Source organism: Phascolarctos cinereus, unplaced genomic scaffold, assembly GCF_003287225.1.
Source record: "Phascolarctos cinereus isolate Bilbo 61053 unplaced genomic scaffold, phaCin_HiC Scaffold_7;HRSCAF=346, whole genome shotgun sequence".
NCBI lineage: Eukaryota > Metazoa > Chordata > Mammalia > Diprotodontia > Phascolarctidae > Phascolarctos > Phascolarctos cinereus.
The window spans coordinates 73,102,567-73,123,385 of NW_027556180.1; the positions used below are offsets into that span (position 1 = coordinate 73,102,567).

Here is a 20,819-nt window from a genome sequence, read left to right on the forward strand (position 1 = left end):
GCCTGGAGTAATTTGCCTCTTCAGCTTCACCTCCTGGCTCCCTTCAAGTCTCAGTTAATATTATACCTTCTCAAAGAAGCTTTTCCTGTTCCCCCTTAATGCTAACGCTTTACCTGTTGATTATCTCCAGTTTATCCTGAATGTATATTGTTTGTACATAGTCTTTTGCATGTTGTCTTTCCTACTAGACCATGAGCCCCTTGAGAGCAGGGACTGGTTGTTTGTTGTTGTTGTTGTTGTTGTTTCTGCTTTTGTTTTTTTTTCCCTCCCTTTCTTTGTATTCACAATGCTTAACACACTTTGGCCCACTGTAAGACATTAATAAAGACTATTCTATACAGTTATTCTTCTTGGTCTTGGATCTGGTAATTAAATTCAAATTTATTTTGTCTTTCTCAACCAGAGCTCAATGACTTGTAAACTGGTTTAATAAAGCAGTTTCTCGCTATAAAAGATTCACTGATGTTTAACAGGTTTTTGTCCTTGCCAGTCACATACTTCCACTTCAAGTCTGGACACCAAGAACTACTAAAGAAGGCAAGTGAGCTCTATGACTACTCACTCTCCTGGGTGGAACCAGGGTTTATAATAAATACACAGACACCCTACAGACTAACTTCACAACACAGAAGTCAAGAAACTGATTCACACTAGTAAAAGAGTAGAAAGATAGCTAACTAAAAGGAGAGGGAGAAAGAGGTAGTCACCAAGCTTTTCTTCTTTTGAAAAAATTTTTATTAACTTATTTTCAGCTTTCAACATTCACTTCCACAAGATTTTGAGTTCCAAATTTTCTCCCTATCCCTCCCCTCTCCCAACCCCAAGACGGCGTGCATTTTGAATACTGATTCCCCTAATCTGCCCTCCCTTCTATCCCCTTCCACCTTCTCTTATCCCCTTCCCCTTCTATTTTCCTGCAGGGCAGGATAAATTTCTATACCCCATTGCCTGTATATCTTATTTCCCAGCTGCATGTGAAAACAATTTTTTTTAACATTCGTTTTTAAAATGTGGAGTTCCAAATGTTCCCCTTTCTCCTTCCCCACCCTCCCTCATTGAGAAGACAAGCAAATTGATTTAGATTATACATCTGTAGTCTGCAAAACACTTCCATAATACTAACTGTATTTCCCTCCTTCCTATCCCACCCCCCCGTTTTTTCTGCTTCTCTTTTTTGACCCTATCCTTCTTCCTCAAGTGCTTGCTTTCTGATTACCCCCTCTCCTAATCTGCCCTCCCTTCTATCACACCCCCCCTTCTTCCTTTCCCCCTATTTTCTTATAGGGTAAGATAGATTTAAATACCCAACTGAGTGTGCATGTTATTCCCTCCTTAAGGCAAATCCAATGAGAGTAAGATTCATTCATTCCCTCTCACCTCCCCCCTCTTCCCCTCCACTGTAAAAGCTTTTTCTTGCCTCTTTTATGTGAGATAATTTCCCCATTCTACCTCTCCCTTTCTCCTTTTCCCAGCACAATCTTCTCTCACCCCTTAATTTTACTTTTTAGATATCATCCCTTCATATTCAACTCACCCTATGCCATACATACATACATATATATATGTATGTGTGTATATATAATATTCCCTCCAACTATCCTCATATTGAGAAAAATCTCATGAATTACAAATATCATCTTTCCATGTAGTAATGTAAACAGTTCAACTTTAATAAGCCCCTTATGATTTCTCTTTCCTGTTTATCTTTTCATGCTTCTCTTGAGTCTTGTATTTGAAAGTTAAATTTTCTATTCAGCTCTGGTCTTTTCATCAAGAATGCTTGAAAGTCCCCATTTCACTGAATGTCCATTCCCCCTGAAGGATTATACTCAGTTTTGCTAGGTAGGTGATTCTTAGTGTTATTCTAAGCTCTTTTGACCTGTGGAATATCATATTCCAAGCCCTCCAGTCCCTTGATGTAGAAGCTGCTAAATCTTGTGTTATCCTGATTGTGTTTCCACAATACTTGAATTGTTTCTTTCTGGCTCTTGCAATATTTTCTCCTTGACCTGGGAACTCTGGAATTTGGCTACAATATTCCTAGGAGTTTTACTTTGGGGATTTCTTTCAGGAGGTGATCTGTGAATTCTTTCCATTTCTATTTTATACTCTGGTTCTAGAAGATTAGAGTAGTTTTCCTTGATAATTTCTTGAAAGATTATGTTTAGGCTCTTTTTTTGATCATGACTTTCAGGTAGTCCAATAATTTTTAAAATATACCTTCTGGATCTATTTTCTAGGCCAGTTGTTTTCCCAATGAGATATTTCACATTGTCTTCTACTTTTTCATTCTTTTGGTTTTGTTTTATAATTTCTTGATTTCTCATAGAATCATTAGCTTCCATTTGTTCCATTCTAATTTTTAAGGAAGTATTTTCTTCAATAATCTTTTGGACTTCCTTTTCCATTTGGCCAATTTTGCTTTTTAGGGCATTCTTCTCCTTATTGGCTTTTTGGACCTTTTTCGCCATTTGGGTTAGGCCATTTTTTTTTTGGTTTTGTTTTGTTTTTGGCTAGGCAATGGGATTAAGTGACTTGCCCAAGGTCACACAGCTAGTAAGTGTTGTGTGTCTGAGGCCGGATTTGAACTCAGGTCCTCCTGAATTCAGTTAACTAATTTTCCCTTGCTGGCTTCTCTATTGCTTCATTCAAGCAACTCCTGATGGTTGGAGGCCAAAATATCCATATCGATATTTCAAATCAAGCCATGACAGTATGGGAATACCTAAGCACGTTGGGATAGACATTTTAAAAGATTATCAGAAAGTCAAGAAGATTTTGCCCTATCTTTGAAGGAATGGTCATCTCTCCAACCTAATTAAAGTGCTTAGAAGTGTCTTTTCTCAGACCTATTCTTAGAAAAGTATCTGGACTGAAATCAGGGGCTGTTATTTGTTCAGTTGTTTCAATTGTGTCCAACTCTTTGTGACCCCATATGAGGTTTTTGTGCCATGATACCATAGTAGCTTGCCATTTCCAGTTCATTTTACAGATGAGGAAACTGAGGCAAACAAGGTTAAGTGATTTACCCAAGGTCACACAGCTAGTAAGTGTTTGAGGCCAGATTTGAACTTAGGTCTTCCTAACTCCAGGCCTGGCACTCTATCCACTGCACCACCTAGCTGCCAATGGGATGTTACACTCCATTCCCAAAATCAAAAGAGAAGAGTTTATCCAATGTTATCTAAAATAATTACAAAGATAGCTATGCAGGTAGGCTTCTAACAACTAGTAAAAATATGATGTTTAGTATTTAAAATTTGAATGCAGTTATAGTCTCCTACTTGGTATTCCCATATATTCTTTCCCTTCCACAATTCATTCTCCATACAGCTGCCAAATAGTCTCCTTATCATGTCAGAAACAGTCAGTGGTTCCACACAGGACACAATACAAATGCTTTAGCTGAACTTTCAAAGCCTTCGATAACATGGCTTGAACACTGATTGTTCCAAACATTTCATATTACTACTCTACATTCCAGCCACAATGTACAAGTACTTGTTTCTCTACCTCAATGTTCCAACTCCCATATTCTTACAAATTGTCTTTAATGTCTACAAAGTACTCTTTGCCTTATTAAAGATGGCTTAATCTGGTCAAACCAGCCCCCACCTCAATTGTTGTGGATGCGAGTATGATATAAGTGGGGCTAAGGACATGGCCGATAAGAGAAGCTTGTAGCACCCCAGCTGTGGTAAGCTAAAATTTTGTTTTTTTTATCTGTAGCAATGCATATAACTGTAACTGCTGGGGAGAATGAGTTAGGAACTCAAGTAATAATAATAATTGATATTTACATAGTGTTTGAAAGTTAACGAAGTACTTCATGTAAATTATTATTTGAACCTCAAATATGTGATTAAAGTATTATAAATGTTATTATTTCCCATTTTACAAATGAGGCTCAGTTTGTTACATGGTCCATAATCAGAAGGTCCTGTATTGCTACTGCTTAAGAGTCAGGATCCAAAATGCATGCAAAAGAAGATGATATGGTAATAGCATATCCCCGATTCAGCCTCAAAGTTTTGTATCTGCTTCACAATGAAGTTCATTTCCCATCACTGGGGAAGATTGAGTATTAATAAGAATCTTCAAAATAGACTATGCCGTATTCTTTTTTTCTTTGCTATATTTTGGGAGTCAGAAACAAAGATGAGGATTTCTTCCTTTTGCATAATATATATATATATATATATATATATATATATATATATATATATATATATATATATATATATATATATATATATATATATATATATACATATATATATGTATAAACTTATTTAAAATTATCACAATTCATAAAAATGAATTGCTAGGAATATTAACACAGGAAAAAGTAATTATATTATAGCAGAGCTACAATAATTTTGCCATCTAAAACATAGTATTTTCTACATTTACATAGTGTTGTACAGTTTATCAAGTATGTTTTATACACAAACATACACACACACAATCATATTTGTTCCTCTCAATATTTGATCCTGAGAGATAGGCAGAATATGATTAGGTGTATTTTACAGATGAGGAAACTGAGGTTCAGAGGCCTTAAATGACTTGCCCAAAGTTTTACAGCTAGAAAGAGCAGTCAGGTCTTAAATTCATGTCACCTGACTCTAAATCCACTACAAGGATTTTGTAAGCCTAATTCTAAAAATATGCGATTATATGAAATGGAAAGGCCCTTTTTCCTGGCTGAGAGCAAACACAAGTATTCTGAGACTATTTCCTGTCTGTTTACTGAGGAGTGAATAAAAGTAGTTTGGCGGCTCAGCAAGAATTGAGTATGTATACAAAAGGCACTAACCAACCAAAATAAGCTTCCTTCCTGCTCCATCCACAAGGTGTAAGGATCAGTGAGGTAGGGTGGGGGTGGTGGGGTGAAATGTGTGTTTCCCCAATCACCCACTGCCATCAAGTAGGCCCATGAGCACATGGCCTCCTAAGTTAGCCTGCATGAGATTAAGCTGCCTCCTGTTTGAGTCTTCTTTCCTTTAACTGTGTGATATCTCAAAGGGTCGGAAGAGCCACTAGTGATCCAGTGGCTAAGCTTGGGAGGGAGCCAGCCCTGAAGAGCAATCAATTCAACCCCGCTCACAAGTGGACTTTCCAAAGAGCTAAAGCACCATTTTCTATAAGCAACGTAGTGTTTTCATCCATTGGCCGTGACACATCTACCATGAGAAGGTGGTAGTGGAAAGACTGTCACTTTTGTCTACTTTTAAGTCTAAGCTCTCTCTTCCCAGTGACTGAATTATACAGGCAAGAGTAGGACCCAGTTCAGAAGGACCTTTTTCATTTTGGTTCTTGTTACATCTTTTCAGTATATACCTCTTTGTAATATATGCATACAATATATACATTTAAATGTACAAAGTGAGAATAGGCTTTTCCCCCATACAAAGTAAGCTGCAGAAAGGGCAGTAAAATGGCATCCCTGGTGTCTCTATGTTCAAGAATAAGCTCAAAGGAGAATGTGAGGTAGATTACATGCTTTCCATACGCTGGAAAACAAAGTGTTAACATCTTCTTGAATGTAAGGGTAAACACGCCTAAAGTTGGCAAAAAGCTTTGCTTCAGAGCTCTACTTTGTGCCATAGGATCTACACGGCTCTAGAATCAGAAGGGTCCTTAGAGATCTGGACTGGACATTTGTGGTAATTTAGGCCAATCCCCTCATTTTACAGAGAAGAAACAGACCTAAAGAGAAGTTAACTAACTTACCCAAAGTGATCCATTCAATCATTCAGTCAAGAAGCATTAAGTGTGTACTATGTGCCAGGCCCTGTGTGAAGCACTAGTAACTGCCAAAATAAATTAGAATCTAGGCCTTTTGACTCCAAATCAAATCCTCTTTCCAATATACCATGCTGCCTTATTTCAACAGAACTTTAAATGTACTATAAATCTTGTGACTTTACCAGTGAAATGGTATACCATCACAAATAATTGCCAGAAACAGAATGCCCACAACATTGACAACATGAAACCATGAAGAATAATAATAATGATGATGATGATAATCCTTGACTCAGGTGAATATCTCACTCAAACTTGTGAAAATTAATAACAACAAACAATCAATAAAAATCTGCTCCTGAAAAAAGACAATTATATTATCAAATCTTGACTATAAATTTACTAGATTGAAAGTTTTTAAGTTAACTCATCTGTCCTTTGGCATCAGTTCAAATATATATTAAAGGATTATTACTAATATTAGCAAACTAAGAATTAAACACCCTTAAATAAAATAGTATGAATATTGTCTGTGTTGTTATACAATGGGGGCATAAAACAAAAAGGTCTTGATTTCAGAAAGTCTGTTTTTCTCATAGAATTCTTTCTGCTCACTTCATTATTATTATAAACTACATACATGATCTATTTTAGTTTAAATTAAATTAAATTTCAGCTATGATATAATTTTAAGACTAATAACCAGCCTTTCTGACCATCTCTCTACTATGCTGCCTGAACTCTAGCCATTATCAGCACTCTTCACCCCTCACCCCACTCCTACCCCTGGGATGGCAGGACAAGATAGGTGAGCTTTTGCCTTATCTTGCCCAGATCCAGGCTGCCACACAAGTTCCTACCATCACCACACAATGCCGCAATGTACAATCCTCCTTTCCTTTCTGGTTCCCTATTATGTGTTGTCATCACCCGTTAGATTGTAAGCTCCTTAAGGGCAGGGGCTATCTCACTTGTTTGTCTTTTTAATCCCCAGAGGTTTAGCACAGTCCTGGCACACAGTAACTGTGTAATAAATGTTTTATCTATCTACCAATTTTTCTATCTACCAATTTTTCTATCTATCTATCTATCTATCTATCTATCTATCTATCTATCTATCTATCCATCCACCTATCCATCTATCTAGCTTCACATCTACCTAAGTTAAATTTAAACTTGCTATGATAACTATTAGATTTTTTTTATTTCTTCCCCAAAATATACTATAACCCACTCACAAATTTTACATACTTTTCTTTCCCTAGTTTTATCTTCTATTCACTTTGTGCTTTATAAAAGACCTATTTCAATGATGGCCCTGAGTTTTCAATCCCACAAAGTGGACACACTGATTAAGCATCCATTTTGTGTGAGGCACTGTGCTACACCCTGAGGATTGAAAAGGCAAAAGCACACTAGTCTCTCCCTCAAGTAACTTACATTCTCCTGGGAGTGGGGATGGGGACTTGCATATACACAGAAAAATAAATACAAAGTATGAGCAAAGTAATTTTAGGAGACTGAGTACACTGATGACTTGAAGGAAAGGCCTCAACTAGGAAAAGATATCTGAGCTAACCCTTAAAAGAGGATAAGGACTAAATGTTCACACTAATTAAATCACTAATTTTTCAAAGTATCAAATAAACTCAACTCTACCCCATAATCATGAGATTCTTTACTGCTATTTAGTTTGTCAGAATGATTGCAAAGACAAATGACTACGTGCACTGAAAGGTGACAAAGGTAGGTGAGTGTTAGCACAACTTTTCTGCTAATAAAAGGGAATCCAAAAGACTATGGAAAGAGTTGATCTCAAGTTTGGATTGGGAACCATTGAGATGAGAAGGGAGAAGAGTTAAGTAAGAAGCCTATACTGTTAATTTAAAGGGGAATTAACTTGAGTTCCAAAGCTAGCTCAATCACTAACAAGCTGCATACACTTAGGAAAATCACAACCATTCTCCAACATACTGTGCTAGACTCTGGGGATACAAAGGAAGGCAAAAATATGGTCCTTGGCCTCAAGGAGCTCATATTCTAATGAGGGAAACAAACATATAAATAACAAGGTACATACAAGGTATCTAGAGTAGATGGGAGATGATTTGAAAGGAGAAGGGATCTGAGAGGTGAAGGTGAAGGGTACAGCAGCACCAAGCATGGCAATCAGCCAGTGCAAAGAAATAATGAGAGGAGATAGAGGGTTGTATTTGAGGAACAGCAAGGAGGCCAGCACAACAGGGGCACAGAGAGCACAGAGTGCAGTAGATTAAAATTGACTAGACTAGGAAGAAAGGGCCAGGTGTGAAGGGCTTACATGCCAAACAGAGGAATTTATATTTGGTCCTGGAGGTCACAGAGAACCACTGGAAGTCACTAAGTAGGAGGAAGTGATATGATCAGCCTGTGCTTTAGAAAAATCCCCTTGACAGCTAAGTGGAGGATCAAAGACTTAAGGCAGGGAGACCAATCAGAAGGCTATTACAGTAGTTCAGCCAATAGTTGATTAAGGCCCAATAGTAGAGGGGTGGTTACATGACTGGAAAGAAGAGGACATATAGGAGAACTGTTGTGAAAATACAAACAAGGAGATTTGACAACAGATTAGATATGTGGGATAAACATGAGAAGTTGGGCATATCAAAATTATTGTACTGGTTGATTGGGAAAGTAGTGGCACTCTAAACAGTAACAGAAAAAGCTGGGAATATGAGAGGGTTTAGGGAAAAGAAAATGAGTTATCTTTCGGATAATGTTAAATTTGAAATGCCTGCAGGATATCCAGTTCAAGATATCCAAAAGGCAATGGATGATGTAGAACTGGAGCTAAAGAGAAAGAATTGGGCTGGAGACAGATATGAATACGGATTTACATAGACACAGATATAGATAGATATGTATATATATAAATATATATGTACATATACATGTGTATATTACATATATAAATATATATATGTACATATACATGTGTATATTACATATATAATAGATGGATATGTGTGTGTGTGCATGTATACATACATGCATACTTTGGAACAATCTGCATAGATAATATAACTGAGCCCATGGTAGCTGATGATATCACCAACTCTGCTAGCATAGACAGAAAGGAGACCCACAAGCAGGTGTGATGAAAAGCCAGAGTAGGAGACTCAGAAAGGAGTGGCTGAGGAGAGAAGAGGAAACCAGGACAGAGAAGTGTCATGAAAACCTAGAGAGGGGAAAATAACCAGGAGGAGAGGGTGTCTTAATAGTGTCAAATGCCAGAGATCAAGAAGGATGAGGATTCAGAAAGGACCGTTAAATTTGGCAATTAATAGAGCATTGGTAACTTCGAAGAGAAAATATCTTAACATGATTGATAACCATGATGGTAATTACTGATCTAGGGCCGGACACCCTAGAGAATGATGTCAAGTGGGCCTTAAAAAGCATTGTTACCAATAAGGCTAGTAGAGGTGATAAATTCCAGGTAAGCTATTTAAAACCCTAAAAGATGATACTGTTAATGTGCTGTGTTCAATATGCTAGCAAATTTGGAATATGCAACAGTGGCCACTGAATTGGAAAAGATCAGTTTTACATCTCAATTCTAAAGAAAGGAAACACCAAGGAATATTCAAATTACTGAACAATTGTACTCATTTCACATGCTGGCAAGATTATAATTAAGATTCTGCAAGCTCAGCTTTAGCAATATGTGAATCAAGAATTACCAGAAGAGCAGACTGGTTTTCAAAGAGGCAGAAGAAAGAGACCAAATTGCCAATACTCACTGGAATTCACAGGAATTCCAGAAAAACATCTACTTTTGCTTCACTGACTACACTAGAGCCTTTGACTGTGTGGATCACAACAAAATGTGGCAAGTTCTCAAAGAGAGGGAGCACCAGGCCAGCTTACTTGTCTCCTGAAGAACCAATGTACAGTTAGAACAGCAGTTAGAAATGAACAAGTAACGACTGGCTGGTTTAAGATTGCAAAAGACTATATATTATCACCTTATTTATTTAACTTATATGCAGAGTACATCATATGAAATGCCAGGCTGGATGAATCAAAAGCTGGAATTAAGGGTGCTGGGAGAAATACCAACAATTTCAGATGTGCAGACAATACCACTAATGGTGGAAAGTGAAGAAGAACTAAGAAGAATCTTGATGAGGGTAAAGGAAGTCAATACAAAAGCTGGCTTAAAGCTTAACATTTTAAAAAAAAAAACCTAAGATCCTGGCAACTAAAATTCCTGGCAAATAGAGGGAGAAGAAATGGATTTTATGTTCTCCGACTCAAAGATAACCGCCGATGACCAACTGCATTATTTAAGTGAAATTAAATTAAAAGACTTGCTCCTTGTAAAGAAAGCTATGGCAAATCTAGACAGCATACTAAAAAGAAGAGATTACCTTAGTGAAAAAGGTTCGTATAATCAAAACCATGATTTTTCCAGTAGCAACGTATACCTGTGAGAACTGGACTATAAGGAAAGCCGAGAACCACAGAATTGATACTTCTGAATTGTGGTGCTGGAGAAGATTTTTTGAGAGTCCCCGAGAGAACAAGGAGATCAATTCAGTTAATACTTAAAGAAATTAATTCAGGCTATTCACTGGAAAGTTAAATACTGACACTGAGGCTTAAATACTTTGGCCACATGATGAGAAGACAGGACTCACTGGACAAGACCTTGATGCTGAGAAAGACTGAAGACTAAAGGAAAAGGGGCCAGCAGACAATGAGATGGCTTGACATATCATGGAAACAACAAACATTGGGCAGACTTCAAGAGATACTGGAAGACAGAGGAACCTGGAGTGCTATGGTCTACCAGGTCATGAAGAACGGCGCAGGACTGAATAAGAACAACAACAACAAACTTTGGAGACGGTTGCTCAATGTGAGTGATGACATTCAGAGGAGAAGAAGTAGAGGCATCTATTATAGCTAGCTGTCTCAAGGAGCTTAAAGGAAAAGGATTGAAGAGATATAAAACAATAGCTATTGGGAATGATAGGATCAAGTGAGGATTTTTTGTTTTGTTTTGTTTATTTGCTTGTTGGTTTTGATTTTAGGTCTTTTCTTTGTTTTAAAGAATAAGGGAGACATGGACACGTTTGTAGGCATCAGGTAAGGAGCCACTAAACAGAGAAAGTTTGGAGAAAAAGGAAAGTGAGGATGATATTAGGGAAATCTGCTAAAAATGATAAGAGAGTATGGGACCAAGGCAACATGTAGAAGGGTTGTTCTTGCTAAAGAAAAAGGTCACTTCTTCATCTGAGACCAGAGGTTAAGGAGGAAGTGGGGGGTTTCTGAATAAAAAAACAACAAGAATAGCATTTACCACAGCACTTTAAGGTTAAGATATGTTATGTCATTTGATTCTCACAACAACCCTATGAAGCAGGTACTACTTGTAAAATGAGTATTTCCACTTCATACAAATGTTGTGAAGTGAGGAGGCAGGGAGAGGGAGGAGTTCTCAGTGAATGGCCTCTATTTTTCAGTACAAGAACAAACCAAGCCCTGCTTTATAGTCTTTGCTTACTTCTTTCACCAATCAAAGTAAACATTTAATAATCAGCTCTTCCACACCAGTTTGAGCTTCCACACCAGGATACTCCTAGATTAGGGAGAGAGGTAAAGTCTATCTCAGACATGGAGAAACCTCTTGTGCAAAAAAACCCAGAGGTAAAATGTGAAATGCTGAATATACTGAACAGCTGGTTTGACTGGAAGAAAGAGTAACAAAGCAAAGTAATATGGAATAAGCTTAGAAAGTTAGTTGGGAGGGTCAGCTTTGTGGCGCAGTGGATAGAGCACCAGCCCTGAAGTCAGGAGGACCTGAGTTCAAATCTGGCCTCAGACCAAACACTTGACACTTACTAGCTGTGTGACCCTGGGCAAGTCACTTAACCCCAACTGCCAAAAAAGAGAGAGAGAGAGAGAGAGAGAGAGAGAGAGAGAGAGAGAAGAAAAGAAAAGAAAGAAAGTTAGTTGGGAGCCAAAATGTATGTGGGTGGTGGGGCAGGGGCTTTAAATGCAGAAATAAAGATTTTGCATTTCATCATAAATATATAAAATACAGTAAAAAAGGGACCCTTCAAGTTTGTTTGTTTGTTTCTTTGTTTTGAGTAAGATCTGTATTTTAGAAATGTCCTATCCATTTAGGTGCATGGTTGATGACTTTCTAATGTAATATAATTTTACTTTCCAGTTATGATGGCAGTTTCACCAATGCTAGTTTCTAGTACGAGGGAAGTGAGGACCAGCTGAATACAAGTCTGTGGAGGTTATTTTATGGTCAGAAAATTATCATCTTAGGGTAACCGCCCACGAACCCAATAATGCAGTATTTTTTTCAATGAATTTGTTTTGTCCTTTTATCCTTTTTCTCTAAATAACTGGTAAAACCATTTTTGAAAATGCATTTCTATTTCTAGGTGAGTTAATGGAAAACACGGAGTGAACTCATAGGCAAAGCCCAGTCTGGTGGCAGTGGTGGAGAAAAATACAGAAGAAGACCATGCTGAGGCATCTGAGAGATACCAGACGGCAACACTGAAATTACAAATAGGAGGTAAAATTACAGACAGGATAGAGGGTTTGGACCTGTCACTGCATGAATGGAGGATACCCAATTTCTTGCATTCTCACATATCCTTCAATACCTTGTCACTCTAAAAATACAATCAGGTTCAACTTCAGAGTCAACAGAATAGGCTTAGTATTATTTCATGGCAACCCTTGCATTCTACCATCCTCCACCCCCCAAAAAAAAAATCATCTCAGTAAGAATAACAGAAATTATTTTAAGGAGACAAAGAGCTTTTCATTCCATACAGACACAAATGATTTTAAACGGAAATGCCTGATTGATGTAACATTAGTGTAGAATTATAACACTGTATGATTGCACGAGTTTCAGTTGAATTGCAATTAGTCACTCAATCAACATATATAAATGGTTGAAATCAGATCCTTTCTGTTTTTAAAGGAGGAGAACTGAAGTCAGTACGTGGCCAACGGAACATGGAATGGGAGGAGTTTGCCATCAAAAAGGACAGAGATGGAGGCAGTCCGGAGCCACAGAAGACCATCTTTGAACACTTCACAGTTTTGGCCAGTGTCAGCCCTGTTTTCTTTCAAGTTTGCTGAAATAATAAGAACTTGTCACAAAGTCATTTTGTCCAACAGCCAATGCTTTGCATGATATATGGAATTTTGCTTCATCTGTTAGGTTTTTTTTTTAAACATGGTGGACTTCATATAAAGGATTTTTGGTCCCAAAGTAATTGAAGTATTAAGCAAGTATTAATTGAAAATATGAAAATATAAACATTATCACTTTGTAAAGAGTTTGAGATGCTAAATGAAATTGATCCCATAAATAAAAATCAATCTTATTACTGGATAGTAATGTTTTCCATAATTATACCTCTTCCTTTCATCTACCTTTTTATAAAAGATCTTTTAAATTCAAATAATAAATTATTCTATAAATCTAAACATTAATTTATAACTTGTCACTGGATTAAATGTGAAGCCATGAAATAAAGTTCATACCTTTGTATTGGATTTCAGTTTTATTTTAGGTCTGGCTTGTTCCCTGGCTTCACGAATAGCTTTCTGGGTTGGACCTTCTAGCTTATCTTCTCTGTCACATCTGTGACCTACTATAAAATAAAACAATTTCATATATGTATGATTATTTTTCCTTTTCTGAAATAAAGCTGTTTCTAACAGAAAAATAATATCAGCGCAACATGATGATAAAATAAACAATAGTAAAAAAAAAAGATTCTACCTAATTATTTAATAGACCACAAGACTTAAGGAATACAAAGGAAATAAATGGCTACTGTCAACTCTAGATGTGAAAACAAGAGAGAAAAATGGGGAGGAAAAAGGAAACATAAAAGAGAAAATAAGTATCTGACACATGGGAATGGGATATTATTTTTATATAAGATCAAAAAATGAGAACAAGGGAAAATTAATAATTTAAAATACAATCAAATCTAATTATTTCTTAATAATTATTGAATAGCATCAATAGGAAATAAACTGCTAAAGCTGGGAAAAAAGATTTCCCTTTTTTTCACCATATTCTCTTTGCTATTTTGCTCTGTCATCTACTTCAATTGATGATGAGATTATAATGCTAAAAACATGGCAAAGTGAATCATCTCTATGCTGAGATGATGACATGAAGTATCAAAAAATAAAACAAATGAAACACCTACAGAAATCTGGATGCTTCTCCTTAACAGAGCCCCCTTCTGCAATCATGGTGGTAGTCTCATGCTATAAAGGTCTAGGGGCATGCATAACCTCAACTTGTAGGTGCTGCACATTCACAAGGCCTTTTCTGGTTAAAGGTCCAGGAAGGATAAAGTCCCTATATGAGATGGGTCATTTGACAAGGAAACAGACTGTGACATTCCACTTTCCTTCCTGAGACTTCAGAACAATCTATAGGCTGTCAGTAAATGGGAATACTTAACTGCCACCTCCAATTCTTATGCTAAATTGGTGCCAGTGGACTTGGAAAAGGTAAATGCCATGGTCTCTCTAGTCATGGCAGATGGTAGAGTTTTGTTAAATATGCTTCATCTCTCATATCTATTTCTATAGTCTCTTAATGGGCTAGGAAAATCATCTAAATCCAGTAGCTTGGACCTCTGCTACTATCCCCCAACAGAGAAGATAGGAGACAATAACAGTCAATGAAATTGGATGCCAGCAGAGAAAGAAAAACCCAGTCCTACAAGCAAACCTATAAATCTAGGATTGAGGTCAGGTGTCAAGTGCTACCCTAAATCTCTTTTGGTTTCAATTTTTAGAATGCTTGCCAGAAGCTGCAGGACCCTAGAATAGAAGGATGAAGATTGACAGCTGAAGCTATAAAAGAACTAAGCAGTTTATTGTATTAGATAATGTATATAGTATACATGCACAATGAACACACACAATTCCTTGACAAAAGCCATACATAAAAGTAAATAATCCCTAGAGTGTCATTTCAGAACACATACCCCAGAATTGTTCCAGCATTGGCAAGGTAACAAAAAAATATTTACTCTAACAGCAACTGCCTCTAAAGAGTTTCTGCAAGGTAGCAAGAACCAACATGTTTTCCCTTTTCATCAGGTAAGCACAACTTTTGATTGTAAACATATTTTTGAACATGTATTATACATGTTTTGACAAAATAATAAAGATTCCCAAACATAGAATTTAATTTACCTTAATTTTAAACGGCGCAGCTAGGTGGTGAAGTAGAGTGCTGGGCGTGAAAGTCAAGAAGACTCTTTCTGAGTTCAGATCTGATCTCAAACACTTACTAGCTGTGTGATCCTGGGCAGTCACTTAACCTCGTTTGCCTCATTTTCCTCATCTATAAAATGAGCTGGAAAATGAAATGGCAAACCACTCCAGTATCTCTACCAAGAAAACCTGTATGGGGTCACAAAGAATCAGACGTGTTTTCAGCAATGTTGTCAGATGCCTTCAACTGAGGATGAAAATGGCATCAGTCATCTACTGCACTAATGGTAAATTACTTAACTTGACAAGGCTATAAGCTAAGACTAAAGTAGAAAGAGAGTTGGTGCACAACTTTTTGTTTGCAGACGACTATGCAGTTAATGCAGCCTTTGAGGATGAGAGATGCTGAGATGCAACAACAGGGAATTGAACAACAGTTCAATTCTTTGCAGCCTGTGCTAATTTTGGCCTGACAACACCAAGAAAAGAGGTTCTCTGCCATCTGTCCCTCTACTGTCTGGAACCATCGGTTGAAAGCCATGGATGAGTTCACTTAGCTTGGCAGTACATTTTCCAGGGATGTACTATACATAGATGATAAGGCTGACACATGCATTACCCCTGCTAGCTCAGTGTTTGGGAAGCTCTGAATTAAAGTGTGGGAGAGAAGAGGTATCACATTGCCTACCAAACTGAAGAGCTACAGAACTGTTGTGCTGACCTCATTGTGGTATGCCTGTGAAACCTGGACAGCATACCAGTGCAATGCCAGAAAACTGAACCACCTCCATTTTAATCGTCTTAGGAAGATTCTGGAGATCACCTGGCAAGATAAGTTACTAGACACTAAGGTCATTTCTCGAGCTGAGTTACCAAGAATTCAAACTCTAATGCAGAGTGTTCAACTCCAATGAGATAGCCATGTTGTTCGAATGCTAAATGTACGTTTGCCTAAAAGACTATTCTACAGAGAACTCACAGGAAAATGATTTTTATCATAATTGAAGAAGGGAATACAAATCTGGGAATACAAATAGGCAATTATTGAAAAAGTCTGGGCAAGACCTAATAAGCACCTGAACTAAGATCGTGGACATCTATCTAAACTGGAGAGAAATGGATGCCATGGAGGTAGAACCAAACACAAAGGTACCTAAAACAATCATTCTTTAATAATTAAGAAAACTCTGAACCCTAAATCCAAAGTAAATTTAATTATAAAACAAAAATTATTTCTCCTATACCAAACTAACAATTGAAAGGCAGAATATATCATTTTAAAGTGTACCTAATGAGAAAACACAGCTCTTAACCAGGCGCTCTTACCTCCAGCGCTTTGGTTAGACATAGTCTAATAAGAAGTTTGTACATACTCATGCTCTGGTGGCTGGTGGTATCTTTCTATAGGCTAGGAAGACATGGCAAAGTTATCAAAGAAAAATAACTGGATATGGAAGCTCCATAGAGGAGCTTCAAGGGAAGGACCAAGAGCTTCCCTTAAATAATTCTTTCTGACCCAGAGAAGATGTTTGAAAAGGATGATGTTGAAATCCAGCTTACTCTTTTCCTTTATGACCTCATTAAGGAAGCCCAGATCACAGAATGTTTCCACTAGAAGGGTGACTAGTACCCAAGCTCATCATTTTCTATACAAGGACATGAGCTGAAAAGAGATTGGTGATTTCTCAAGATTTCTCCTCCGTTTATTCAGTGGCAGGGATGATGGTGTCAAGCCTGAAGGTAGATGAGTAAGCTTCAGAGAAGGAATGGGAGCATCTTTTGAGAATGGCAGGAAAAATGACAAAAAAGATACAAAGGTATGTTGGCATGAAAACAAGGGTAGATGAGACAAATAATCCTAGACTGCCTCCACATTTTAGGGAAGGATGGGCTGAGTAAGCAAAGCTGGGAGAGAGGCATTAGGATTAAAGGATTTAAGGGATTATGGAGAAAATCTAGAATCATTGCTACGGGACCAATTATATTAGGGAATAAAAATGAGATTACTAAAATGACAGCCAAAATTCAAAGAGGACTAAGCTAAAGTTATAAAACAGTATAAATGGTACAATCATATACATGTGGGGGAAAAATTCAGATAATGAAAAAGTGATTAATGAACAACTTTAAAGAAAGTGAAATTACAATTTCTTTTAAAGTTAACATTTATTAAGTGCTTATTACACAAAAATAACCATGCTCCTGAGATTTCTATGACAATCCATTAAAAACTGATATAAGACCTAGGGCAGGGTCAATCTGGGTGACAATGTATAGCATAAAAACACACTTCATCCCTTTATAACCAGCATGGTCCTAAAACCTCACTGGCCTCATTATTCTTGATGGTCAGGCAGGACCACAAATAGGACATCCACTCCTCTCATTTCAAGATGTATTTCTTTCTCAGAGATTAATAATCAAATTAACTTTACCTTCTTTACTGAAAAGAGTATGCCAATCTATTTTTATAGCTTGACTCAGAATGACTGTTATCCAAGTGGCAGGCTGCCTAGGTTGAAGTTCCTTTTTTCCTAACTGCTCTTCCCTGTTCCTATCCATCATTAGTTCCATTTCTCTGGTGTTCCTGTCTCACTCTCTGATTTTGCCCTCTGGAAATTTTATTCTACTGTCAACAAACTGTCCTTCATATTCAACCAGTGCCTTCTCCCAAAAAAGTGCTTTTTATATATTTTGTGTTTACTTATCATGTACACATGCTATTTCCCTACAATAAATTGTAAGCTTCTTAAGGGCAAGAACCATCTCCCCTTGTCTCTGTATCCTCAGCACCCAGTACCGTATCTGGCTTACAAAGAAGGCTTATTAAGTTGAACTGAATTGAATGCCAGGTGCTAAGTATACAACTAGGGTAACCAACAGGCCTCAAACTTGTCAGTGAGTTGGGGTAGACCCCAAGCATGTGAACACTTTCCCTGGCTGAATGGGGCAGATGAGAACAATTTGTTCCAACAGTAAGGGAGGCAGCTGTAGCAGACTCTGTAGAGTACTTAGAGCTTGGTCAGGTACCAAAGGGACCAAGGTCACCCACTGCATCCCAGGCCACTGCCAATCATCTTGACTTTTGTCCTGCAGTTGGACTTCAGCAGCTCAAGAAAGAAAGACTGAGGCTGATGATTTTGTGTAACTCTGCCTCACTTAAATCCAATTCATACGCAGGTCAAGAATCACCCCAGGATGTCACTGGTGCTCTTTGAAAAAGAAAGATGAACAATAATACAATTGAGACAAGAGGTGAAGAGTGCCAGAATTAGAGTAGAGACCCTGTGAATAGAGAGAAGAGATATCGAGGGAGGGGACAAGACTAGGCAATTGGTGAAATATGAGGGGAGGTCAAATAAAGAAAAGAGTCAAGGATAACTACAAGTTTGTTAAGCTAGCTGACTAGAATGATGATAGAGCCCTCAACAGAAAGAGCCTAAGAAGTTAGCCAAGAGTTACTTTATAATATGAATAACAAACGGTGAACTGTTCCCTATAAATAAAAAGCTAAACCCCTTTAAATTTCCTTTAAAAATTGTCTGTGGATACTACTAAACTACCTGGGGGTTTAAAGGAATGAAAATAATCCTGTATAAAGAGGCAAGGAAAATACAAATTTACTGTTTCATTATCAAAAAGTATAAAATAATTTACAAACAATTCTCAGCAAATACTGAGTAAATACATTTTCATCATATAAATTTGACATACACATACAGAATTCTTATCAGCAAATAAAAAATGTAGAAATGAAATGCCAAAACTAATAGTTTTAAGTGCTGCATTAATGCACTGTAGGTAGGATTTTTTTCTTTGTAAATCCTGCAAGTCAGGCTTTTTTAAATATACATTTCTTCTAAATCATTCCCCAATCTAAGATTTAAACTGCATTCATATTCCCTCATACATTAATGTGCCAAAAATAATAAAATGCAATTTTAGAGTTTGATTGTCTATATGAAGTTTCTTGGAAGCAGGTTCTGCTCTTTCACATCACCATATATTAAACTTCCTATCTTCTTAAATAATAGCTGACTTTAAAATAACAACAGAAATAGCAGCATATTTCACAAACTTTTAGGCATCAAACGTAATTTATGGGTTGTGAGTATTTCACAAAGGAAAATCATAGAGTAGATAAAGAAGACAATATATTCCTTTTTAAAATTATCCTGCATCTATGCAAACATAAAATATGCCAATATTAGATTTCTACCTAACTTGTTAGCCTTTAGTTCACATTAATTGGTATTTTAAGTTGCACAAAAATGTGTGGAATTTTCCATAGGTTCATGAAAGATGTTTTTTCTGGTCAAGTTCTGTGATTTCATCCATGTGGGGAATTCCTGACATTGAAACTTTTTACACCAAAGCAGATCGGGTTTCTTATGGTCTTTGAGAGTTGCCTGGGCCGATGAAGAATTAAGTGACTTGTCCAGAGTCACACAATTAAGATATTAGAGGTAGAACTCAAATCTAACTCTCCTTGATGACAAAGCTGACCCTTTTCTCTACTATGATGCACTGCTGCTCAGGGCAATACTTATACCTAATAAGTACAAAATAAACGAAATAACTAAAGGTAATTCACTATTATATCATTTCTCCTAGGGTTTTTCTTATTTCTTCTGAATATCCTATAAGAATAAACATATAATTTAAAGACTCTTATTAAAATAGCTCTGATTCATTAAAAGTTTCTCCTGTCCTCAATATGGAAGTGATAGCGAGCACTCTGAAGTACTTCAACGATCTTAACAGCCTCTATTCTTTCTCTGGCCTAAAATTTTAAAAAAGCCTAAAGCAATAGATAAGAAAAGTACACAGCCAGAGTTAAGGAGAGCATTGTCAGCACTGAAGGCCTTAGACTTTGTATTGCATTAAGGTTCCTTAGACAATTCTACTATTGGGTGGTAGCCCTAAATACATATCAAAATATCAATGAAATAAAAGACAAGAAGTCTGAAGACTTAATACTGGAAGAGGCAAATAGAATGTGCAAGGAAGTCATTCCTAAAGCGAAAATGCCCATTCTGTGCATTAATTGAGATTATGCCTTCATTCTGTTCAGGTAAAATGTGAATTTTATACTTTTGGCCAAATTTTGATAAGATCTTTAAAGGGGAGAGTCAGCACAAAGTGTTCTCCAAATTAAGTTACAAATATCAAAGCAACACATGACTAAAGTGAATGTCTGAATATAAAATTAGTCAATATTTCAGAGTCAATTTCATGGAAGGAGTCATAATTAACACATCATCATGCCATTCTAATCACAGTAATGTAACAATCTGTGGGATCACTGAACTTCAGAACTGGAAGGAAGCAGAGTTCATCTAAGCTCAACCTTCTACCTTGTAATCTTCACAGCTCCCCACACATTGTGGGGAGGTCTCAGTTCATTCTCAGCCTTAACACTCCCGACACTCCTTTTACAGATTTTTGCCATTCTTTTGTATTCCCTTTTTTTGGTTATATATGCCTTCTTCCATTTTTTGGTTCATATTCACTTAAAATCAAGTTCCTCAGAGAGGTCCTTCTACAGCTCTTCAGCTGTTTGTTTGTTTTTTAAATACCTCTGACCTTGATGGACTTTTACATTTTAGAGCATCCTATCTCTCTCTCTTGAACCATATTCCCTCCTCTTCTCTCCAGAGACCTGATTATAGCTACCTTTCTCTAAATTTTCTTACTTAGCTCTCATTTTTATACCCACTAAGCTGTTTATTTCACGACAAACATTTCTATCATGTGGGCTTTTCCTTGTTAAAAAAAAATAAGTATATACTTTG

General features: G+C 36.9%; 1 protein-coding gene across 1 annotated transcript in view; it reads right to left on the reverse strand.

The window, feature by feature from the left end:
- The window catches only part of SPAG16 (sperm associated antigen 16), a 1,202,663-nt gene that overhangs the window by 1,100,941 nt on the left and 80,903 nt on the right, over positions 1 to 20,819 (reverse strand). The window contains exon 9 of the mRNA XM_078147281.1: positions 13,321 to 13,430. Within this exon, the coding sequence (XP_078003407.1) occupies positions 13,321 to 13,430 (110 nt within the window). The remainder of the gene's footprint in view (positions 1 to 13,320; positions 13,431 to 20,819) is intronic.